We start from the raw sequence: 26,686 nt of genomic DNA, 5'->3' as shown, positions 1-26,686 counted from the left end.
GGCCACTCTTCATCGCGGTGCGTGGGCCTCTCACTGTCGCGGCCTCTCTTGTTGTGGAGCACAGGCTCCAGACGTGCAGGCTCAGTAATTGTGGCTCACGGGCCTAGTTGCTCCGTGGCATGTGGGATCTTCCCAGACCAGGGCTCGAACCTGTGTCCCCTACATTGGCAGGCAGATTCTCAACCACTGCGCCACCAGGGAAGCCCCACGCTCTCATTTTTAATTTCTAAAATGATAAATTTTGATAGATATAACCCCCACACAAAAAAACTCTTTGAGATCCTCAGCAATTCTTAAGAGTTCCTGAAACCAAAATGTTTAAGAACTGTTGCTGTAGGGAAATGATTCTCAATTGGGAGAGGACAGTATTGCCCCCTTGGGTGCTTTAGAAATCTGTGGGGGAATTAAGTTGCCACAATGGTTGGGGAATACTATTTATGTTGGGAGTTGAGGGGCGGGGATACTAATTGTCTTAAAAAGCATTACACAATCATAAAGAGTGAAAACTGTCCCATTTCCTGCATGACAAAATATAGGCACTAATATAGCTTTAAGATCTGTTTCATGATTATGAGTCTAGATTACATCCTGAAACACATATTATTTACTCAAGTCTTGTTGATGGCTGCCACTTTACATAGTAACCACCAAAGACCTTAGGATTGCCTCCAAGGCACTTCATGACCTGGTTCCCTGTTACTTCTCTGACATGTTCTATTCTTCCCGTTGCTCCCTGTGTCCTATTATCAGGTTCCTGGAGCACACCAGGCTTTTGCTGTAGCTCCTCCCTCTACCTGGAGCACTTTTCTCCCAATATCCACTTAACTACTCCTTCACTTCATTCAGTTCTTTGCTCAGACCTCCCTTCACAATGAGTCTACTCCAACAACCCTAATTAATTGTATAAACTGTGCCCCTCCCCCTTATCCTGCTGTAGTTTTTCTGTTTTCCATTAACATGTATCACTCTCTAACATACAATATAATCTGCTTATTAATTATGTTCAATACTTATTCTCTTTCCTCCCTCCCCACTGCAAGCAAACTCCATGAGAGCAGAGACCTTTCCTTTTATTTTATTTGTTTGTTCATATGGCCTAACACATAGTACGTACTCAATAAATATTTGTTGAATAAATCAACCTATGACTTTATTGTACATACCCAACTATCTATTTATTCCTCTGTATAATAGCATTAAAGCATTATATTAAATACTGAAATCACTTATGGGTTGGTTTTATTGTATTTCAGAATAGTGAGGAGGGCATTACAAAATCTACAATATGAGGAAAATGTTTTATACCTATTGGGCCGAGAGCCACAACTCTAGAGGGTCCATTTTTATGCCACAATGAAACCTGCTTCATGACTTAGTGAGAAAAGAGATGCCCTATTATTACTTAGTCCCAGAGCTAGACCCAGTGGGAACTTAGTGAAGAGTGTCAGTTAATGTAATTCTACTAATCAGATGTTTAAAATATGTTGAGGTCAGTCGATGAAAAAGGCTAAGGTCAAAGCCTCATCTCCAGTGATAAGGGGAGGATTGGAAGGTGTCTCCAATGTAGGTTGCTCTTTATTTTGGTGGGCCCCTATGGGATGCCCTCAACTATAACATTGTTATGTTTTATGACTGAAATTCCAGTTTGTAGAAAGATGGCAACCTTGATTATAATTTTTTTAAAGATTAAATTATAACCATTTCAAACTGTGGCAACTGAAGAAATTAAACCAAAGAGCTTAATTTGTGCAAGGTAGCCCCAAAGTAAAAGGCCCCTGTGGGTATGAATTGCCTTCAGTGCTACTGAAAGCCTCTGTGTTTTCAGAGATGTGGCAACAAAGAGGTGGTCACTGGGTCCCCACACGCGCACCCATTTTTATAACACATCACAACCAGCAAAGTGTGCTACTTGTCAGCAGCAAAATGACCTTGGACAAAGCCCACCACTGATGGATCAGAGTTAACTTTCTATTTGGGGAGCAAGAATATCATTCAGTATCTCTTGAGTGACTTTAATGCTCAAACCAGTAGTTTGCACAAACTGAAGTTATCCACTTGCCCACAATACAGGTAGCAAGTGAGCAGGGGTGGTGCTGACTTTCCCACAGTTCTTTGTAAATATGTCAGTGTGGTGACCTCAGAGAACAAGGGCTAAGAGTGAGAGAGAATTAGCCAGTCAGGGCACCCTGTTTAATCCTCACTGCGATTTGAAGTTTGCCATTAGACATGCCCATTGGAGACATTTCTCATGTTTATTTTCACTGTTATAGGAAAGTCTTTTCACCGCAAGGAGAACTGAAGTAATAGAGTAGATGCTTTAAGATCTGTTATAGGTTTATTTTTATGAGTTAAGGTAAAAGAGTCTCTTCCTAATTTTAATTCCCTTGGGAGATTTTTTTCCCTATAAAAATCCATAGAAAAAAAGATAGCTCTTAGTATTTAACTAGATTATGGATAAATGCATCAGTCCTAACATAATATTTGTAAGTATCTATTTTATAATTGTTATATAACATAGATCTAGGTTTTGTGTTACAGAGACCCTATTAAAGGGATAAACAAATAGATGTAAGCTAAATAGTCCTTATCACAAATTCTTAAAGTCCTTCACTTCTAAAACTGCTGGTGATAGAGATGTGTAATTAGCATAGATCACCAGCATCATCTCTACTGGAAAAAAGTCTTCACTTTCTTTTGCTCTTCCTGTTCTAGACTTAGAGAATGATATGCTTCCTTTCATTGCTCCCATTGCACTCTTTACTTACCTTTATTACAGCGCTTACAACCCTGCATTATAATTGTGTATTTACATGTCTATCCTGCCCACTAAATTGTGTGTGCCTTGAGAGCTGGACTAAATCTTATCATAATTATAACTCTGGGGTGAGACAAGCAGACACTCAATAAGTAATGAATGCTTCAAAATGTATTCCTATTTCTCTCTAGAAATTATCGACATGGAAAGTGGCCATGTTCTCAAGGAAAGCTAAGATTCTCTTCTAGCTGTCATTGCAGGTAACACAATCAACCCCCCTGCCTCCATCCTCACCCAGCACTGCTTCAATTTCTATCTTGCATCCAAACCAAAATCTCCAGTTTCTTGCCCTGGAAAGGAGAGGGATAGGCACTTTTTAGCCAAAATGGCAAACGTTAAGGAAGAGTGCTTTAGTCTTCTGACAAGAATGAGTAAGAGGGAAACAGAGATTATATAATCTTTGTTCCCATGCATTTATGCTCTTTATTTTAGATAGACAAAAATGATCAGAAACAAAATACACTTCGACCTTGGATGCTGCCTTCATTCCTTGCACTTCTAGCCTGACAGTACCGAATAAAATGATAACAGGGGCCGGCTTTGCATCACTCTCTAGAACTTTGCAGAGTACAGTGCACTTTATAGACATCAACACTGCATCCTGTAGTCAACTCCACCCCTCCAGTACTTTCAGCAGCAAAGCAGCATATCACAGGGTCTAACTGGAATGATAAAAGGATGAAAAGAAGGAATAATTAAGGAGATAATTAATGGTTAGGTCCATCATTGGTATTTCTGTGATTGTTTTTGTTTGTTTAGGTGGCACATAATCAAGACTGCAAAATTTAGGAACTGAAAAGCCAGTCATTTAAACTGTCATTTAGCAAACCAGATAAGCACATTAACTATGTGTAGCCACTTCTTTAAAATAAAATTTCTAGTAGTAAGTTTATAGTATTTGATATTGTATGTTTACTGTTATTTTGGTTGAAATTGCTGTTAATTTTTAATTGCCCTTTAATGCCTTTAATGCCTTTAATAGCAGGAGGATTCTTTTTAAATTAGTCAAAAATAACATAGTGTGTAAAGACCTAATGTTGGCATCAACACTGATAACTGTAAAAACATAACTTTTTAGAAGGAAAAGATGAAAATGGAAGTTAAAAATAAAATTGCCTTTCTCTCCTTACCTAAATTTTCCTCTGCTGGATTCTAGAAATATCTAGTCAGAGCACTTTGTTGAATGCTTCTTTACCTTGCAAAGAAAGACTGACTTGGCTAAGCTCGGTAAATTGTTTTCCATTCCCAAATAATAATATCAGGCACAATAGATTGTTCAATAATCTGCAAAATCTGCAAATAATCTGTTCAATTCATCTGCAAATTCCGTTGGTTCTACCTTCAAAATATATCCAGAATCGAACCACTCTACGTCACCTGGGTTATTGTAATATCCTCCTAACTCTTCTCCCTGTCTCCTCCATTGCCCTCTCTCTACCTTATTCTCCAAATAGCAGCCATCAGATCCTGTCACACCTCAACCCAAATCCCTCCAAAAACTTGCCCTAGCACTTCGAGTGAAAGCTAAATCCTACAGAGGCTTGCCACCCTCCCTGTACCTCTCTAACTGTGTCATCTAATACTCACACCCCCACCCCCAATCCATTCCTCCAGACACGCTAACTTTCTGGATATTCCTAGAAACACCAGGCACAGTCACTTCTCTGACTAACAGTCACTCCCTTGCCTCTTTCGTTTCTTTGCCCATATGTCGCTTTCTCACTGAGACCTTCTCTGGCAGCCCTTTTAAAAATTACTCATATATACCAGCACTCCTTATCTCCTCACTGACCTTCCCAACTTAATTTTTCTCCATAGTACTTATCACCTTCTAAAATACTATAAAATGTTCTTATTCATTGTCTTTCTTCTTCCTCAATGCAAACTCCATAAGTTCAGGGGGTTTTTTAATTGTTTTCTGTCTCCTCAGCACATAGAATGTGCCTGGTACATGGTAAGCCATAAATATTTGTTGAATGAATGGCTCTATAGACAAGACATTACCCAACTCTTTCCTTGGGTGTGGCCCACTAAATACTGAGGTATGGCACAGTCATTGGGAAAGGTCTTGCCTAGTGGCTTACATTTAAATTTTATTTAATTAAAGGGAGCATGGACCACAGAGGTAGAGCAAGGGCTCTGAAGGTCAGATAGACCTGGGTTTGAATAATAGCTTCACTACAACCTGTGTGACCTGGTGAGTTATATAATCTGCCAGCCTCAGTTTCCTCTCCATAAAATAGAAATAGTAAAAGTATCTTTCTCATAGAATAGTCATAAAATTTTTTGAAAACATAATGTTGGGCTTATAATAAAAACTCAGAGAATATTTGCAATTATGACAATAATAAGTATTGTAATTGCCCTTATTATTGCTACTATTATTGCTATTATTTATTGAGGCCCTTGCTAGTGTGCCAGACATTCTGCTACTTGTATTCTAACTATTATATCTGCAAGGGACCATTACGGTCACTGTTGAATGTGTGAGGAAACAGGCCCAGGGTCCTAGAGTGAGTATCAACCCCAGATTGCTCAGCCTCCAAAGTTTAGGCCCTTTTTCCCAGACCACTGGGCTTTCACTTTGAACTTTAATGCCTTGCCCAGAACTCTGGAAGTACATGGAATATTTGAGGAATCAAAAGGTGTGATACAGCTCAAGTAAGGGACTTTAAGGACCTTGAGATTGGAGATGAAAGACTATATTCTATACCATATGATGTGGATTTTAACCTATGGGCTCTGAGAAGACATCAAAGATGTGTTAAACTTGAGAAGAAGATGTGTTAAACTTGAGAAGAAGTTTTCAGAAAAATGAAAATGACAGCATTTACATGGATTGGGTCATGTCACTGACCACAGTCAGTCTTTTATATGACTGTAAGCAGGTTAAGAAGAATAGACTTCAGATTGGGGAAAATCAGCTTGAATTAAAGCCATGTTAAATAGCAGTTTGGTCTACCTCAGGCAAAAGGCTCTTTTTTTTTTAATGTAAGCACCATTATACTCTGCATAATGTTTAACATGGTCTCTTAAAAATTATACTGGTTACCCATTCCAAGTTATAATATAGGTTCTGATAGGAGAATATCTTTGCCAGTGATGGTATGCCACTGGAATTTAGAATAGCAGAATGACTGAGAAGTGGCTTTAGAAGGCTCTACACTGTTTTTGGTGTGGAAATGTCTCTAGTTCTTTAACATGTTTCTTCTAGTAGAGGAGAGTAACTGAGAGATTAAGTAATGTGGTGATAGATGGCTGATACTGGTTTTCCCTAGGAATGGTCTTCAGAAATAATCAATTAAATAGTAAGAAAATATGGATTGCCACTACCTCATGGGCATAGAGTTTGATAAATGTATCAGTTTCTTAACAAGATAGGAAAAAATGTTAAACATTAAGCACAGATTTTGTTTCTTTCTGATCCTTTAGCCAACCACTGACTCTAGATCTTCTACTGTCAGGAAAATTAAAAATACAGCAACAAAGAAGGTGATGATTTGGGAGACTTTCCATGGGGTTGGTTGAAAGAACTGTATTCAGTCTTACACAACTGAATATACTTCCTGTGGGGAAAAAAGTCAAGTAAAGATTTTCATCCTCTGTTCGTAGAAGTTTAAAGTAAATTTTTTCACCATAGATTTCGGTCTTTGGAGTTTGTTCTTGTGTTTTGTTATTGAAACAGTGGTACAATTTTGACTGAATCTATTACACATTGTTGGTCATTTGAGGGCAAGTAAAACCAGGTCCGTTGAAATAGAATAGTAATTGAAGTAAAGCAAGTGAAAATGAGGGAACAAAAATACTGAAAAGTGCTATCTTTTTGTAGTTACTTTTTACTGATTAACGTGAATGTACATGTATATAAGAAAAGTTAAAACGAGGTCCAAGGAAGAGTATGAGAGTTACACTTGTCTTTTAAGTAAATGTTTCCAAAGCTTATCATTTCATCTAAAGTGAAAGTAAAATACTCTTTTGACATGGATTCTATCATAAATGTGGCTTTAATCTTCCCTATGTTTGTTATATGTAGATATATTTTATCTCTCCAAACCTTTTATAAACTATTTGAGGTTGGAGTTTATGTGCTCTGTTCTTTTGTTTATACCATAGTACCCAGCACAAAGCTAGGTGTGGAGAGAAGATGCTTAATATGAGCCTTAAGAATAACTAAGTTTTTGAAAACTAATCTATTTTTCATGCTTGTACCTGAATTCTTTGGGAGAAAATAAAGTTGTTGATGTGGCAAATAAAACCTATTATACCGTGTTTTAATGAACAAAAAATTTTTTGAATACCATCTTTCATGGCATGTGTGAGTTGTAAATGAGAATGGTAACAGGTAGGGCAAGAGGACTGAAGAAGGTGGGGAAAAATACAGATCCTAAACCAGAGGTAAAATTTTCACCCGACCTTAAAGAGCTTCAGTTCTCTATTCTTTATTGAAAATTATTCCCAAGACCAAAAACTGAAAAGACTGCCATAATTTTAAATTACACAGTTATCCTGGGCTATAGGAGGCCGCTGAACTAACACACACATATTAAATCTCTTTTTTAATGTAAAATTAATAAATTAAATTAAAGGTGAGTCACAGTTTGTACAGCTCGTTTTCAAAATTACAATATGGAAAGTAAATACACTGCTGTGTGGGAATACATAGCTTATCTGTCACTGATAGTTAATGAATTCTTTCCTATTAAAATTTAATTGAAAATCTTCAGTGATATTTAAGCTTTCACAGAAGTGTAAACTACTGTGACTACAATTCACAATGCATTTAAAACAATTATTCTTTATCATTAAAGTTAATAATATGCACATTAACCTCTTATGTAGTCTAAATCAATATTGTAGTTTAAAAGATATGACCTCTGGACAGCTTTCTCTAAATATTGATTTCATTGTCATTTGTATAAGGTATCAAACAAATTACATGCTGCACTAATATCATTAATGCTGCCCCCATAGAGCCAATGACTTTATGGGTTCTTACAATACAGGACATGACATTACAAAAATATTGAGGACATCACAAGATATAATTACCGAATGGATGAGGTTTGACTATGGCTGAGTAGAGGGGCTCTGAATATATGATAACTTCCAAATCCTTCACTCTCCGTGGACAGAAAAAATACTGCTCTTTAACATGCAGATTGGTTACTGAGGTTAAGTTTCAAATGGCAGAATTTTTTTCTGCCTCAGAGGGTCTAATTTACCTTTTGGTGATGCCATAGATATTTCAGAAGAGAATCTAAAGTCAGATTAAAATGTTGTAATTCTGCAATAGAACAGTTTTCCCAAAATAAACTTGTTTAGGAATTTCTATTACCAGTTCCTAGTGAGTCAGATGAGTTGGAAAATACATGCATTAAAGTAAAGGGGCTGAACCTTTCAAAGGTCGTTGAATTAAATAAAATCTGATTTAGGGATGGATATGTATCACGTTTCCCCTCGTAACCAGCACTTATAGTAATAGTTTTGTAAAAAAAAAATTGCAAATTAAAATAGCAGCCATGTAATTTGCTCTCTTTTACTTTTTTCAAGTTCTAAATTGCTCTGAATCACAATTGTTAGCATCACCCAGTTACATCTAACTCTATTTTGATGTTATTTTTTAGTTTTTAAAATTGTACTTTACTTTTTGTTTTCTATAAAACTTTTTAGAAAAGAGGTGTGGTCACGGTCACGACACTGTGAACTGTGGGTGCTATTTGTACTAAAAATGTTCCCTCCATATCTCTTGTAGGTAAAAGTGACCCATTTTGTGTGGTTGAACTGAACAATGATAGGCTGCTAACACATACTGTCTACAAAAATCTCAATCCAGAGTGGAACAAAGTCTTCACATTGTAAGTAGTCATTACTTTGAGCTCATTTCAAAACTGCTGCTAAATGATATTTATTTTTGAGATTTTTGTGCGTTTATTCTTAACTGATTAACAACTCAATGAATCTGGCCTGCCTTTGCCAGCAACAATGAATTGCATAATTGCATTACCTTCCTGATAGTGAAACCTGGGGAAAGGGTATGCCATTTTTCTTTGTTTTCACAGATATTTTTTTTAAACTGTGCATTTTATATATGATTTGACGAAGGATTTTGCTCCCATTAACTGAATTGCCGTGCTGCTTCTTCCTTTTATACTTTCTATTGAAATTCTCCCCAATTGCACTGACACCAAGGAGGACAAAGCTCTATTTGTTCCATTGCTCAAATCAGCAAACAATCCAGTCTCGGATTCGGCAGATGTTTTAGTTTTGGTTTGTTGCATTTTAGCACAATAAGAATATTAAGTACTGTCCTACGTACCAGAAAACACTTTGAGTTAATTTTCTTTTTTTTTTTTTAAAGTTTGTAAATCTTTTCGATCATGCACTGTAAAAGCTGCCGATGTTACACTATAGTTATCTCCTAAGTCCGTGGTTTTTTTGTTTTTGTTGTTTTTAAGCTGGGCTTTAGAAATGAACTCTGAACAAAGGAAAACTCTCCAAACAGAAGTACTTCTTAAAAGTTTTCTAACATAGTTTTATTTTATTTTCGTATATGAGAAACTGCTAAATTCCTCATTAATTTCTTATAATGTCCTTGCTTAAGAGCCAGTAACTAATTAGATTTAATTATCTGACCAATTTATCTTTAAGGAATTTCACATTTTTATAAGAGATGAAAGCCTGGTCAGGAGACTTGCACTCCTAAGAAGGTTGTGGAGAGTGTTTTTCTCTGGAATGCATAATTGAATGAATAGGTTTGATAATTATCAAAGCCATTAATTGATTGTGCTCTGATAAAGCCTTTTCTCACATGTGGTTGCAGTCTTTCGGTAATGAATATATTCATTTTTTGTTTTCTCTTAATTCATGTTTTCTTGGTAAACAGTTTGATCAAAGAATAAATGCTGTCAACAATTGGGGCTTATTTTTCTAGAAACAAAATATGAAGAGCTTGCATACTTGTTTATTACATATGTTGTCTTTGGAACATAATGGAACACTACTTAATTTCTAAATCCTAGGGTGGTACAATAGCTATCAACGTTACATTGTCCTCATTCTGTACTCTGTGTTGGTTAATTTTTACTATAAACCTAATAGAAATAAGTCAGAGTTTTGGTGACAGCTATAAAGATAAAGAGATGTTCTATTACGATAAAAAAGAAAAATTATATAAACTATACTGTGACTCTTGCTGAAATCAAACCTGGTGGTGCTTTATGTGGGAGTAACAAGAAGATGGGAATTATTGTAATAATGAGAATAGGACAAGTCTAAAAAAAAATGTGCCACTTATTGATTTTTTGTTTTTTACAATAACTTATTCTTTGCCCATCCAGATGGAAATTATATTTTATTGAAAAATTATAACTTAAAGTTACAGTTGTATTCAAAGTTCCAGATAATAGAACCACCATGTCTACTAAGGTGCATTGTGGGAAATTCTGTCAGATACCAAGCTACCTTATGTATGTGTATGCAAATGGTATACATAAAACACATATATACCAAATCAGCTGGAGCTATCTAAATTTTCAAAAGCATTTGTGTTCTTGTTCCCCACTGATGAAGTCTTTTTTTCCTTACATATATTTATTATGCAGCAACATTAAAGATATCCATTCAGTTCTTGAAGTGACAGTTTATGATGAAGATCGGGATCGAAGTGCTGACTTTCTGGGCAAAGTTGCTATACCATTGCTGTCCGTAAGTTTCATTCACCTGACACACTGCTCTGTGTTGCTTTTGCTCAAGGAAAAAAAAAAAACCCTCAGCTCTATATCTGTCATTTCTCAACCAAGGTCTGTAATAAGAACACTAAAAATTTTAACATACTCAATGCACGGCCATGTTGAATCCCATGATAGTTAATTTTTCCTGACAGACTTGATCCTGGTAATGAACAGGTACTTGTCAGAATTGCCACAGTTGTTTTGGGTTCTCTGTCAGTTTCAGCAGCTGGGGGTCAAAGGTCACTGAGGGAGTGTATTCAGTGGAGACCGCGAGACAGACGGCTGTCATGTCCTTTTCCCGCAGATTCAAAATGGTGAACAGAAAGCCTACGTCTTGAAAAACAAGCAGCTGACAGGGCCAACAAAGGGGGTCATCTATCTTGAAATAGATGTGATTTTTAATGCTGTAAGTCTTAACTTTGGCTTTTTTGTACTGCTAAAGAGTTCAGTTTCATGAAAGCTTTTGTTCCTGATTTGTAGAGAATTTCTGTCATTCCGCATTTTCTCTAAACCTTGATGTATCCTGGAGAATACGCTTCTGCCACTGCCTGGCACACCCACACTTTCTGTTATAGCTGGCGGCTGCCGCTGTGGCTGTGCTCTGGCCGCTGCCTGCCGGCGTCAGAAATGGAAGCGCATGCATGTGCAACTGTATACATTTATATTTTATGAGCACAGCAGCCAGGACTTTGAAACTTTCGAAATTATCGCAAATTGAACTGCGTGAAAAACTTGTAAACATTTGTACTATATTAATCCATAACAGACACATATGTTGATGTATAGGTGAAAGCCAGCTTACGAACATTAATACCCAAAGAACAGAAGTACATTGAAGAGGAAAACAGACTCTCTAAACAGGTAAAAAGCAAGGAAAGATTAATCCCTCTGGGAAGACTTGATTATATCTGTAAAACATCTACGTAAATTCAGATAAACTTTGGAGGTATGGAGGGGGGAAGACTATGGAATTTTTGATCATCTACTGATGTGAAATGGCTCTTTCTTTTATTCTTTCTTTTTCTCGTTTCCCTTCCTTTCCTTAAAAGATCAAACAAGGACAATACCAAACTAGTAAGTTGGATGGGGGTGGTCAGAAAGGAAAGGGGATACTGTAGGCTCTGCATAGAATGGATATGTATTCATGCGTTAGCAGAAGAATGATCATTTTGAACATAAAATACAGTTTGATTGCCATGGAATGTGTAAATGAGAACACCAAAAGCTGAGGTTCAAATATATGTCCAGACCACCCACAGGTATGATGCAGGTGTCTGTAAAGTGAGCCCAGTATAAAGCTCTTCCCTCTAATCCATGAGAGAGGGGGCTCTATCTTTTAAGGAAAGCCTTCCTCTTAATTAGATTTTAACTATGATCTTTTAGAAGTGAACTTTTATTGGCATTTTTAGCTAAGAAAATAGAAAATCAGGAACCCTGATTTTTATATCATGAAGAAATTTAAAATTATGCTTGATATCTCGTAATTAGACTTGTAGTTTTAAATTCGATTTGATAGCAAGTTAAGAAAAGAGTACTAAGCTACCCCTTTTCAAAATTGTTTACTTCCAATTAACACAGCTAAAATCAAATGTATTTGAGGTTATAAAGTTTACAGAACTCATTTGTGCGTGTTAAAATCTTTAATAATTTCCTGTGCTATTAGAAGGCCAAAAATATTTTGTTTTTAATCCAATCACTTCACCATAAACAGTGCAATCTTTAGTTGTTTAAAGACAATGCGTGAGTTACAAATGTAATACCTATCTGAACAGAAATACAGATTACATATTTCCACAGTTATAGTTAAAAGTTATAAAAGTAGCACTTAAAGTAAGGTGATCAGGGGCCAAGAAGGAAACAAATAGGGACACTTTTTACTTTGCCTGAAAGAAATTTTAACTTGTTTAAACTGGTATGCACATATGCGCATCTGTATGTACACATATATATATTATTTTTTCTATATGACCCCAGTTAACTTTACATATCTACTTTAAAATACCAGATTGGCCTTGAAGTGTACTTGGAAGTAGCAAAACATTAACCTGCAGACATATTACTCTAATTATTAACATAGCTGTATATAATTTTTTGGACCTATATCTAGCGTACGGGCTGTTTTTCTTACAGCTGCAGTCATGCCTTAATTTAAAATTTTTAATTTAAATTATATCAATTCTCATGTACTTTTTTTTTCTTGTTCAATATCTGTAGCTTTTCTATCTCTTTTTTTTTATTGAGGTGTAGTTGATGTACAGTATTATATGTTACAAGTGTACCCTATAGTGATTCCCAATTTTTAAAGGTTTGTTCCATTTGTCGTTATTATAAAATATTGACTATATTCCTCGTGTAGTACGATATATCTTTGTAGCTTATTTTATATATAATAGTTTGTCATATACCTTTTTTAGTAACAGATTTTGTAAAGTACTTGCCATACATTTTTCCCTAAATCCAATATTATGAAAAAGTAATGAGAAAATGTGGGCGAAATTTATTGTGGGAAGGAGAGAGATAGAGAGAGGAAGAGGGAAAAGAGAGAGAGAGAATGAGACTATGATAGTAAGAAAGGGAGAATCCTACTGAAATGGTGAAAAAAATGTTAGTTTTCTATAATAAAGCAACACTTGACAGGTTTTTCCCTAAGGCCCTAAATAAAACCATCCCTATTTATCCATTTCACTTTGAAATATCTTGAAATTAAAGCATTTAAAGCATTTTAAAAGCACAGGACTTCAGAATTCTTGAATATATTTAAGGTTCCCAGTATTCTAAGTGGCAAAAAAATGTTTTTGATCTGTTGGAGATTTTTTTTTCTTTTGAACAGAGGTAGCCCAACTTGCATGATAGTATTATTTATGCAAATATATTTAACTAAGAAATTGCACTTATAATTTAGTTCTTTTCACCTTCTCTAGAGATACTTCTTTTCTTCTAACTTGTGAGTCAAATTGCTTTGTATATTCTTACAACTTTATTAACTTTCTGAATCCATTTTAAATCACACTAATCTTGAAGAATTTTGTAGCATATCTGATGGGTTTTAGTCTTGCAAATTCTAATAATACTTTCATCTTCCTATAGCTGCTACTAAGAAACTTTATCAGAATGAAGCGTTGTGTCATGGTGCTCGTAAATGCTGCATACTACATTAGTAGTTGCTTTGACTGGGATTCACCCGCAAGGAGCCTTGCTGCGTTTGTGGTATGATCATACTGTATTACTTACATTATTATTCATTAAATTCAGTAATCATAGCTGCATGTTTCTGTGGCAATAGTTACAGTTATGTTGATGTGGCCATTTTAAACTTCTATTTTGAGAGTTGACTGGGCAGATTTGCCGTGGGCAGGAACCTGATGGATTGTTCAGGGTCTGAGTCCAAGAATACATCCCCGCCTCAGATTTCCGGAATATAAGACATCTCAGCCAATGTATAATTTTCTCTGTGACAGTTAAAATGTAAAATTTTACATATTGCATAATTCCAAATCCCAATAGCAGAGCCAAGAAAAGTCCTTAGCATTAAAAAATAATAATAATCTTGACCATCTTCATTTTAATTTTATTTGTCCTGTAGATATTTTTTCAAAATATGAAAATCTTTGGCAGTAGAATGCTAGTTGGTAGTAATTTAATGTGTGAATCAGTTGGAAGTGGATGTGACCTATTTAAGGCACATTTTATTATTTCTGAGATTTCCAGCTTTTAAAAAGGCATGAGTGAGAGTTTGATAGATCCAAATAGTCCTCTGACAATGTTCATCTTGTAGCCTTTTACTCTGGTTATTTAAAAACTGCTGATGAGACCAACTTGCAAAGCTAGAAAACCTGAAAGAATACTTTCCTCTGAGCTTCAGCTGGGATTTTCTGCTCTCACATTATTTTTGCTTATTCAGGGTTTCGGTTTGAAGTTTAAGTGGAGTTGTTCTTTTGAAATCTTTTATTTTATTGTCATATTTGTTAGAATATGAGTACCTCCTGCTTCCTTATAGTTGCCGGTTTCTCAGAATATGACTTTATTATAAGGGGCTTACAAGAAGAGTTTTAATTATAGTAACAAATCAACATTTTAGTATTACCATTCAAATGAGTGTATGCACATCTGTTTAGTACTTTGAGCTCTGTCCTCCTCTCAGGCCTTGTATGGGACTTTCATTAATGTCTGAGCACATGGAACAAAGAGTGTATATGTCCCTTTGTGTTGTAAGTTACCAGAAAGTTAGGCAGCCTGCTTCCCATAGACATGTTGTCTCCTTAAAGAAAGCGACTGTCATCATCATTAAGCTTTAGAAAAGAAAATCTGCCTCTTTCAATGTTCTTGTATTTAGCTCTTCCACATAATAAATACATTGGAGCACTGTTAAACAAACTTTATTATTATTTTTCAGCATCATAGAGGCACTTTGAGGTTAATGAGGAAAAAATGATATTGAGTTTCTGTGTGTATTTTATGCCATTACTTCCAGGTTCAAGGGGCCTTATAGGAGACACAGTAATATTCTACTGAAAATGTCATGCTGCCATCTTTGATTCACTCCTTCCAAAGTCATTCCTCACAGCTATGTGTGAAATTTGAAAAGAGAGAAACCTATATAATTATATCATTTGTTCAGGAACCTTCATTTTGAGCAATTTAGCATTACAGCGTGTGTGTAAGTCTTCATAAACTTCATCTGGCTTCTAGAGGTCACTCATGTAAAATGAATTCAAGATGGCAGACTTTTTTTTCCACAATTTCTTTCTGATTGAAAAAAAAAAATCAGGCAGTGAAACTCTGAGAAACTTAGCTACATGTACATGATGGTACTTGAGTAATTTCCCTGAAAGGGAGTCAAAATTCACTGGGGAAGAAATGTACTAGTCTCTCTCTTAGCTGGTGGTCAGTTTCTAACAGACCGGGTCCTACAAAACACAAGCTGAACGCAAGATGCTTTCAGAATAAGGGGGGCGGGGGAGGCCACAATAAAGGTAGGAAAAGGGACTCCTGACACTGATGGTGGAAAAAGAGAGACCAAAAACTACAATGTGAATGCACATTAACAGTACTTTTGAGAAGAAACAACAATATTAATGGTTTTATTGAAAAAAAAAGGAAGCACTGAATTACATTCCACTGAATGTTATTAAAACAATGAAAACAAAAGCCAGCTTCATTTATCTGAACCTGAACTAAGAGTTCCAGGAGAATGGGGACCCTGCCTTTTTCACCTGGGACTTTAGCATCACCTGAAGAGTATCTAGCGTTAGTAGGCTCCCAATGAAAATGACTATCTAAATCAATAGACCAACCAATGATCCAGTCAGTCAGTCATTCTGAAATTTTTTTCTTATGTGGAGAAACTTTCTTCAATGATACCATATAAATAAGGGTTTGCTCTAATAAAGCTAGCTATTAAATGATGATAGACATAGCTTAATGCTTTGTAGCAATTTTTCCTAGACCTTCCATTTGAATTCTAAACTATTTCATAATCCTCTCTCAGTCATCTATTTTAGCCTCAGATTAAATTCTGATACAAAAAGATCCTTATATAATAATAACAACAACCAGTATTTATTACAAGTCTATGTGCCAAAGAACTGTTTTACAGGCACTAAAGCATGAAAGTGCTTTTCATGCATTAATAAATTTAATATTCCCAACAACCTTATTATGAGGTAGATACTATTATTTTCCTGATATACAGAGGGAGAAGCTGAGGCACAGACAAGTTAAGTACCTTGCCCCAAGCCACGTGGATATTATTTCCTTTTTAAAAGAGCTTTTAAAATATGTACCTTGTAATCTTAATATCATAACGATTTGGGAAAAAATAACTGTTGTAGGATTTTTATTCATCTTGTAGATATTAAATGATGTATTTAAAAATGAAATGTTTCAAAGATCTTATTGCATAACCAGAGCCTTTTTTAGGCCAGTTTTTTGAAAACAACTGCTTTCCATTAGGAGAAGCTATGAGCAGCACCCCATTGTTATAAACATATTGTTCCCATCATTCCCTGTTGATGGATCACGGGTCTATTGGTTCCACTTGGCCCACTTTTTCATAAATGCAGCTGCCTCGCATGGAGCACATGCATTTGTACCATTATGCCGCTTGGTTTTAGGCCCAGATCAGTAAACTTTATGTTTAAGTGCCTTTTTTCTATTCCATTTTATTTTTCTTTTCTAATTTACTATCCAAAAATAAATGTAGAATAATGAAATTAAAATGGAAAAACAATAATTTTTGTCCCTATGTCAGTTAAAGTGGAGAGTATGTGAAATGCAGGGGGAGAGCTGCCCTGGCTTCTTTTTGTGCTACCTATGTGCTCTATGGAAGGTTCAAAGCTGGCTTACAGTATTAGAAGTGGAAATCGGCCTGGAAGGTGATGGATGAAATATAAGCAAACACGTTCCTGGGAATGAATGTCCTTGTTGTTGTGTGCTATGAATTAGGTTTCTAAATTTTACTATGAATATTGTATGCTTAAGAGCAAACACAGACGTATGTGATGTGGAAGGCACAACCGCTTGTCTTTGGGAATCATCTATTGTAGACGTGGAAATGTCTCATAAATTGGGCCTAATTTTCATCAGGCTCTTGACCAGACATTTGTGTTCTTGTGGATGTCAGTGGGTGCAACATGGAAAAAAAAAAAAGTGTACATTCTCTCTTTCTTTTCAGTACTGTCATTTCTCACTTTAATGAGCACAAAAATAATTGGACAACCGGGCTATCAGTAAAAAGGACACACTTCAGTGTGCGTCAAAGAATTATTTTACAGGACAAACTTTAATCTTTAAATGGGATTGTAGATAATTTGTGGTACCATCTGTCCGTTTGGAATTGTTTTAGCCTTTTCTGTCGTTATACAGTAAGTGCCGCTGTGTTTAACATTAACATTTGATATTTTACACATTTAATTTCTGTTCTGCTGTGTGGTCCTTAGGGAATGGAGCGCTAGTGCTACATGAGAGAGACAAAGTATTGATCAGTTAACATTTCAGCTACATTTATGTATGTCGCAAAATTAATGAAAATGCCAGACAAAAATGTCAGAGTGCACAAAAAGGTAGAATTTAAATTTGGTAGTTTAATGAAAAGTTTAAGATGTGCATTATCAAAAATGTCCTCTTGCCTTTAAAGTACAATTCCTAACAGAATAACTAAAGGGAGACACATATTTTACTTAGAGGAACAATGAACATGAATTACGAAGGGATGTCAACTCCTCCAAGGTACTTACCTTGTGTTCCAAAACAGCATGTTTGAATGCTTAACTGTTACTCATAAAATACATGTGTTTCTGTTCCTATCTGGAGAGCTACTGGCTTCAGCCCTCCGGGCTGACCAGCCGATGAGGCAGGCTTCCTACCGAGATTCTCCCCCTAGGTTTTCCTTGGTATCCAGGCATTCCTTTTGTGTCAAAACTGAGAATTCCCTCTACAGCAATTCATTGAGGCCACTCTGGTTCATTACTCGTTCCTTTCTGGGTCGTTTTCAAATGCCTGGTTTCCCTTTGCTCCTAGATAATTTGAGCTCCACCTTCATTCAATCCCCATTTTAGTAAAGGATCACACTCTGGACAACAGCGACTCTCAGAAAAGCTGGGCCATTATGCAGGCAAAGAGAAAAAACAGTGATGATGTATGCAAAGAATGACATGAGACAGCTCTGTGTAGCCAAATGATTTAAAAAAAAAAAAAAAATGGAGGAAGCACAAGCAAAGGAGGAACTGAACTTGCAGAGGCGATGGGAATATAGTACAATGATCTGAAGACAATAGGCTCCCGAGGAAACCTTATCAAGTACTTCCTGTGTAGAAAGCCTGCTGCTATTAAACAACATATGGATTTTTCTAAAAGTTATTACAAACAATAAGGACATTTTAAGTGACCTTCATGTTCAAGGACTAAAAAGGGAGCATCGCTTAAGAAGAAATGTTAATGTGAAAACAAAGACATGTCTATATCACCTGTAGTTTAGATTCAAGTCTTAACTAGCCTTCATATCACTGAACAAAAGAGGGTGATTGTACCGGACATATGGAAGGTAATTTTAAATTTCAACAGAAATTTCTATTTTAAAGAGTGTGAGACATCAGTAATACCACACCAACAAGATTATGCTTCAGGTTTCTAGCAATTTTCAAATGATTTTTATAGAAGCTTTTATTGTTGTTGCTACCATTCTTTTTTTTTTAGTGCCAGCAGAAAAAATTGGAAATGTTCCAGATGTAATTTTTGTTACTTTCCCCACAACAGCAAAACAGAAGGACCCCTGAAAACCAAAGAAACAAGTACTAAAGCAGAATGATCTATAACTGATGGTCCTATCCTTGTATTCTTGAATTTTCCTGGAATTATGTAAATCTAAACTTCCAAGACCTTTTGCCCACCCTTCTTTATAGATGCTTTCCTCTGACATAAGGACTTACTAAGTTTATAAACAATACTTCCAATTTAATTTACACAAATTTTAAAGGTACGTTAAACATTTCCTTCACAAGTGTGTAAGTGAGAAAAAAAGAAAGCCTATACAGAGTTTCATTGATTTAGAAGATTGTATACCTCCAAAGTTGCCTAAAATGCCTTTTACAAAGTCAAAGAGTATTGACACTTAGGAGATTCTAGTACTATATTTTTCTTTTCAGTAAATAGATTGTGTGCCCAATTCATATGAACGTGCTGGCACTTTAAGTTGATGTATACATTTTTTCAAAATTTATCTGAATTCCATGGAAGGAAAATTTTTTTCAAGCATTGGCCTACGAAAAAATAGTTTTTTTTTAAGTGGTACCTTCTGAAAAGCATTGCATATAATTTCTTGCAACTGTGTAAAAGCCCCCCCAGAGACCACAATTTAGAAGTGAGTTGAGTTTTAGGATTGATCACAATTAGCTAAAATCAGATATTAATGAAACAAAGCATTTTGACTAGGTTTCTCCAATCCTTGAGGAGTGATGCTCTAGTTCAGTTTGCAGGTCTATTTAAATGTATAATCTTTTTGTTTTATTTTTGTGGCTGTTACATATACCGATGCAGCACTTCCTCAAATCAGCGCTTAGCTTTCTTTAAATGGTGCCAATACCCTTTTTTGTTTATTTTAATCGATGTCAGCAAAAGGGGCTCCTGCTCTTTGGAGGGAGATGATAACATAAGGCACAGAGTCTACTACTCTCTGAAAAGCTTACTCCTCTTAAATTTTATTTTATATTTTCAACAAGAAGAATTTAATTCTTATAACACATCGCACACATTTTCTATTATTTCTACTCTCCCTCCTTTGTTCTCTAAAGCAGGAAGTAGTAAGATGCTATAATCTGGGGACGTTTTCTTCTGTGGGTGATTTGAGGAAAATCGAGTTATTTCACTTTTTCTCAAGTACAGTACTGTTGTGCTATATTATAATCAAACATAAACTGCAGATATCATCAGCATAACAATGATACCATATTGAATCTAGGAATTAGCCTTCTCATGAACCTTAATGGTATGTGCAATGAAAGTTGGGGTGACACCAGTGCCTCATTGTGGTCTCCTTCTGGCTGTATGGCTGCTGTGCCATTTCCCCAGGCAGCCTCCTTGTATTATGCATCAGGTAGTTACAGCCTCAAAACCTTTATGAGACCCTTAAAAAATATGTTGCATCCAGATTTTACAACTAAGTTGACTAAGGATCAAAACTTATAAAATAATGAAATCAGAGGTGTCTCACTATGTGTCCTCAGATTCCTAAACCAATGTTCTTGTCCTCTGAAAAATTTTCCACCCCCTAGCTTCAATCTAAATTGTTAGGCACATGCATTTTAAGCAAAATAGCAAGCCATATTCCATTGCAAAATATTATTCTGTAAGGTGTTTTTCAAAGGAGAAAATTTAAATGAATGAGATAATTGTATAATTTATTTTAGTAAAATTCTGTAAAGTAAGAGTAATAACTCTTCTGAAAGATTGTAAATTACAACAGCAATGCAGTCATTAATATACTTTAGACAGTGACTTCACTCTCCACATGTTTTCATGCCCCTTTGCATTGGGTAAATATTAAGAAATAAGGAGTAGAATGCTTTCTATTGTCTGATTTTTCTATTTTGGCCAATTATGAAGATATACCTTAGAATTGTGGTGTATTAGAGTTAATGTACCAAGTGAGAAACTAACCTGAAATGCTGCTAAGGAAGATTTTCATTGCCTCTTTTCTTGCCATCATTTTACCACGATTTAACATTACAGTCAGAATCGACTATAGATGCAGTAGTCACTCCTGCCATAGTAAGTGTGTGAGTTGTGACACTGTGTTGCGTCCTCTATTTTGCTGTGATGACAGAGATCCAATACTCAGCAAGTGGTAACATTAGAGATCAGTAACAGAGGGAAGATGAAAGAGTGACCATTTCTCGTGTTTGCACCAGTCATCAGCCACTGGCTCAAAGGGAAGTAATGAAGAGAAAATCAGAGAAAAGCTAAGAAGCAAGGAAAGATAGAAATCACATCAAAGTGTAAACAGATATTTAGATAAAAATGAAAGGCAACCCTGATTTTAAGGATGGGAAAAAAGATTTTAGAGACAAAGCTTGGCTTTTATTTTGTTTTAAATCAGTGTTTCTCTGTTTTTCTCATATTCACCTCACCAAGGGGAAGCTTTTCATTTACTTTAATGAGAGAAATGAAATACTAAGGAATCAGATTTTCTCAGGGAGTGTTGAGCTTTGAAGGGCCACAGATCATTGTGATACCTAAGACTCTTTTTGCTCTCCCCCAAGAACCAATTTTTACCCCCTTGGGTGCCATCTCAACCCTGTTGAGAATTCATGCTCTAGATGAAGTTTAATGTGAGTTTAACTATGTTTACTTTCATGCTCTTGGTGGTAAAGTCTAGCTTAGATTTTTGGTAGTTTGCATACAATGCAAGTTATTCCCATAGGTAATCAGTCTGGAGAAAGAATTAGTGATCTCTATACAAAATTACTGACTACATTGGAGTCCAGTGAAAGGAAAGATTTTGTTTGGCTTCATAGAGATTGAAAAATTGAATCTTCCCCTTATGAAAACCCATATGAGAGTTTTCTTCTCTACACCGATTCCAAGGGTGCATTGTTGTGCTTCACTGAAATGGAGAAGTGGGGAGAATATTAATTCTGGCCTAAGTAATATAACCTCTATCATTATGAAGGTTAGATGGGTTTTGTCCATACATTGTACTATAGTTATGACTAATAGATAGTCTTTATATTCCTAAATGAATATCGTTATGTTAGAGATATAAAAGCATGCTTTATTAGGCTTGCTTACCTATTAGATTTTCATTGGAAGGGAAGGAAAAAGGGTTGTGGAATAGGAAAGTCATTTAAAACAGGGAAGATACACGTTCTACTGGCTATTCTGTATGGCTGGTTACCCAGTTCCCCAGAGGAATCAAAAAACTTTTACTGTTGTAATTTATCAATAATAAGTAAATATATGATGTTTTATATTCCACTTAGCTATATACAAATAATTCAGCTGCATTTTCCATAGTTAGCATCTTTACAGTTTCTGCCAAGAAGACTTCAGGCAATACTTACATGTTTGAAACAAGAATATATCATTCAATTTTGTCATAAAATGTTGGTGAATTAAATACTATTTTCCTTAGAGAAATCTTCTGGATTTCATTTAAAATAAGAGATTGCCAAGGCTACAAGTAGTCCATTAATTATCCACAAATTATTATGCTGAAGTTGCGTATAAGAGGTGTTATATTTTGAAGTGATATTAGTAAAGTAATGGCTGCTACTCAGGGAAAATTAATTCATAAATATAGAAATTCAGATAGCTGAGGTCCCTTTTTCTAGTTAGGCAGCAATATTGAAAACTTATCTGGTTTTGTTTAAATTATTTTAAATCGAGTTTGGTTTTTCCATTGCAAGAGACTACTGCATGCCTCAACCAGGAGGCTGGTATTTTTAAGAGAGATCTTTAACCAAGGTTCTACTAGTTTGGGTGTGCACTGTTTCCTTTATTTTTTAAATTCTCAGAATATGAGCCTCCTACCACAGTTTTTTTTCTAAGTCCTAAATCTTGGTTGATATGTAGTTAAAACTACATATTTTTTCATATAGACTCACAACCTCCAAACAAGATGTAAAAGTCTGTTTTGTAAGATAGCTGCTTAAACCTTGGAATGCATTTCCCCACAGTGGCAATATCATAAATACTGACATAGAACCATTCACAAAGCCTATCAGTCCCTTCGTAGAGTACTAGCTGTAGAATGGAAATATCACATGTAGGAAGTAGATTCAATGCAATCATGGCTTGGTTCTCAGGATGCCAGGAACACACCTACCCCAATCCTACCTCAGGATAGAGCACCTTCTTCATGGCAAAGGCAAGGGTCTACAAAGGTGGAGATTGTATAGGCTTTTAAGGGTGCAGATGAATTCATAGAATGTTACAGTTGGAAGGCATCTTAGACATCATTTTACAGTAGAGGAAATTAAAGTGCCATAAGGGAGAGGAACTTACTGAGGCACTAACTCTTCTTCTCCCCCAGTTGTTGGTAATGGACGCTTAGAAGACAGCAGCATTGAGAAGAGAAGAAGAGGGGGAGAGAGGGAGAGAGAGGGAGAGAATCTCTGTCCCGAAGTTTATAAGTCAAGTTGTCCTTAATTAAGGAAAACCAAGTGACATTGTTCTATAGAGTTCTAAGCGTGTAAAATTAGGCTCCCAGTTCTTGGTATTCCCTATTCAGGAATGTGTTGATCGAAAGGGCTGGAACTGCCTATTCAAAATAGTAAATCTGTGCTCACTTTGCTTAGTATTATTCCTGCAGTTCAAGTAATAAGTGCATATCTTATCTTCTGATGAACTTCTCTATTAGTTGCGATCACATCACATTACGGCTCCCCCAAACACTGCAGAGATGTGTATATAGTAATAAAGGACACAAAAAGTTCACTGTGTATTTAAGTGAGGTACATTTTAGACAAGCAAAGAAATGTCATTTGGCCTCTAAGTAGTATAAATTACTTATTCCCGAAAGTAAATGTAGACTCATTAAGAATATATTTCCCAGGTTTCAAACACATACTTTCATGAGTTGCTTAAACAGTTTAAACCATCTATATTGATCCATATTGATTTAATGGTAGCTGAGATGAACCTGTCCATGGCCTAAATTTCCATTAGACTGAATAAATGCCAGGAAAAAAGTGTATGTATTGTGAATTACCTAGGAAAACTGGTGATCCAGTTTCATTGTTTTGCTTTAATCCTAAATTTCCTTTAAAATTACATAGATCAAAACTTTTCTAGCATATAATTAAGCAAAAAAATGGAAGCGTATATTCCTTTACAAAGTGGTGGAAGTACTGAATTAATAATAATTTGGGCATATGTTAAGATACTATTAGAATTTGTAGGGTGTTTCCCACTTTGTTATATAAATTATGTGAGGTATAGTTTGCTATAAATTTGGTGCACCAATTTATTGCTATTGGAGTTACCGGAGTGAAGAAAGCTAAATGAAATCATCTATATGAAATGCTTTGAAGTCCTTAAGTATGAGGGCCCTTGGATCATTTAGGCTTGAATAATACATAAGACCACAACAACACAGGTTTTTGTTTCTGAGAGCTGTTGTAACCTTTCAAAATTTGTATCAATCTTGAGAAAATGATTTAACTTAAAATTATTATTTGGAAATATCCTACACTGGACCTAAGAAAGGGAAGTAAATCACAAGGAAAAATTTCTCATCAGTGTTTGCTAAAAATGCATGAGTCTGCCTCCAAAAATATGCGGGAGACGTAATACTACCTGGGTTCTATTTCTAATTGACTAGAATGTTTAACCTAAGTTTAAGGAACTAGGAAAAAAATAGATTGCAAACTGAAAAATGCCATTTTTCCGTATTTTTAATCCATTATTACAACCAGTGACAGGAGATAAATTCAGGCTGTTCTACTTGAGATGCATTTCAGTTCCATTAACAGATCTTCCCCGTTTTCATGCACACTCAATAAAGCTGTGTTGAATGACTGACTCAGATGACTTCAGCGGCAAAACTGGGAGTTAAAGCTGTAATATTGTAACAGAAACCCCCAACAGTAGTATCAGATGAAGCTGAGAATAAATGTAGTATATCAGGCATCATAAAAGGGTGAATGTGGGATACATTTATGCCCTCCTCTATCTACTGTGAGATTCATACATAAGATTCACACTCATTATTTTCGTCATCTTAATGAGATCAGTGTGGGAACATTTCTCTACTCTCCTTCTTGACTGTCAGAAATGGGGCACTCCATTATTTCTCCTTCTTCTCTCTACTTTTAAGGGAGAAGCTATATTTTCTTGGAAGGCCAGAAATGTTAACTGATTACATCAGGCAGCCCCAGAGCATAACACAGAAAGGCTAAAGGACTCTAGGTAGAGACTACAGCGTTGCTCGCTCGCTCTCTCTCTCTCTCTCTCTCTCTCTCTCTCTCTCTCTCTCGCTCGCTCTCGCTCTCGTTCTGTCTTTCCTATGCGTACTTTCTTTTCTTTCAGACTTTTATTGTCTGCCCTACTTCCCAAGGGGTTTCCTTGGAAAAGAAGGGAAATTTCTCCATGTGGAGGAAAATAGGGTACCTGAGTATTATCTCTAATTGCTACCCTCCTTCTCTTTGGATCTATTACCCTGATTAGTTTTGCACAGTCTTCCTGAACCAGCTCTGAACATAATCCGTTCATGTGTTCAAGCCAGACATGTGTCCGGCCTTGAACTAAAAGAAGTAGAATGGGCAAGGCACCCATTCTAATGCATCTTATCCTCAAATAAATTTTCAGATCTGTCAAGTAACAGTCACTGTTTATAATTAAAGTTGCTAGGAGAGATTTTTATCATGTTTTTAGATCATGAATTCCCTTCATCCTTAAGGACAAGACAACAGAAACTTAAAAAAATATTATTCAAGCCATCTAGGCTATTGATTATTAATTTATATTGTAACCACACTGGTTTTGGTACTGTTTTCCTTGGAAGGAACTCAGATTCCCTTTAACATGATTGAAGAATTTTAAAGTAGACATTTTTAATATTTGCTGCCCTCTTATTTATAACTTCTTTAATGCACCACTGTTAGCACAGGAAATATGAGTTAATAAAAATGTCATAGTATTAGTGAATGAAACACTATGTAATTGTCCCCAGGTAATAATTAACAGCATAAGGCTATATTAACAATAGTCTTAGTGTACAGTCCCTAAATGTATTTGATTCTCATCTTTTAAAAAGTAAGTTTATACTGAAACTCAGTAATGAAATATTTGAGGGATTTAGTTAAGCTAGTTAATGTAAACTTCTTAGATGCGCGAATCTTTTCAAGTGATTTGTATTATATTGGTATGTAAAACATCATTCTATTTTAAAATCAATCTGAGAGTTTGAAATAGCTTAATGATCGCCAGAGCAACCTCACTGAGATTCATAAAAGGCTTATTTATCTCATCACAGTATTTGTTAAAACAGTTGAAAAATAAAATTAATAAGCCATGAGGTCATTATTACGTAATGTTTTTGCTCACATAGATAAATGGGTTTCTTTTTCTCTCTTTCTTTTTAAATAATGTCTCACTGGCTTTGTTCTGTGGCTGCAGCAGGCTGTTAGTATGTATCTTTATACCATCAGAATGAATGAGATATATCTGTATAAATTATTGATTCACTTGAGCCTACCTCTGTAATTCAGAGCTGAAAACTCTGGCAGCTTATCTAATAGAATGATATAACTAGGAGAATGAAGTTACCTACCACAGCAACAATTGCCAGTTGGGGGGTCAAATGCCCTTTTACCTTTATACCTGAACACCTGCAAATTGAGCTGTATCCCATTCAGAATTTTAAGAACAGGTCCATTGTCGCAGGAAGTAGGAGTTTGTTTCTTGGAGAAAATTATGCCAGTTCTAGTTCTGAATGAAAGACAAGGCTTTTATTACTCAAGGGATATTAGGGCTGACTGCTTTTTTGAGAAAACAAATTTGCTGTAACTTTATCTGTAATTTAGTCCTGAATGGGTGCAAATAGACTGCACATTGTATGGTGCAGAAAGAAGAAAATAGGGGTTTGTTAAAGCCATACAAGGGCTATGTAACCATTATATTTCCGAGGGAAGTCTTATCGGAGTCG

General features: G+C 35.7%; 1 protein-coding gene across 4 annotated transcripts in view; it reads left to right on the top strand.

The window, feature by feature from the left end:
- Positions 1 to 26,686, top strand: part of MCTP1 (multiple C2 and transmembrane domain containing 1) — a 550,214-nt gene that overhangs the window by 378,055 nt on the left and 145,473 nt on the right. For all 4 annotated transcript variants that reach the window (XM_068533874.1, XM_068533867.1, XM_068533860.1 and 1 more), the window contains 5 exons: positions 8,568 to 8,670; positions 10,417 to 10,519; positions 10,850 to 10,951; positions 11,332 to 11,406; positions 13,633 to 13,752. In XM_068533874.1, coding sequence (XP_068389975.1) covers positions 8,568 to 8,670; positions 10,417 to 10,519; positions 10,850 to 10,951; positions 11,332 to 11,406; positions 13,633 to 13,752 — 503 coding nt within the window. The remainder of the gene's footprint in view (positions 1 to 8,567; positions 8,671 to 10,416; positions 10,520 to 10,849; positions 10,952 to 11,331; positions 11,407 to 13,632; positions 13,753 to 26,686) is intronic.

This window comes from Eschrichtius robustus, chromosome 2 (assembly GCF_028021215.1).
Source record: "Eschrichtius robustus isolate mEscRob2 chromosome 2, mEscRob2.pri, whole genome shotgun sequence".
NCBI lineage: Eukaryota > Metazoa > Chordata > Mammalia > Artiodactyla > Eschrichtiidae > Eschrichtius > Eschrichtius robustus.
This window is presented reverse-complemented; position numbering and strand designations above follow the sequence as displayed.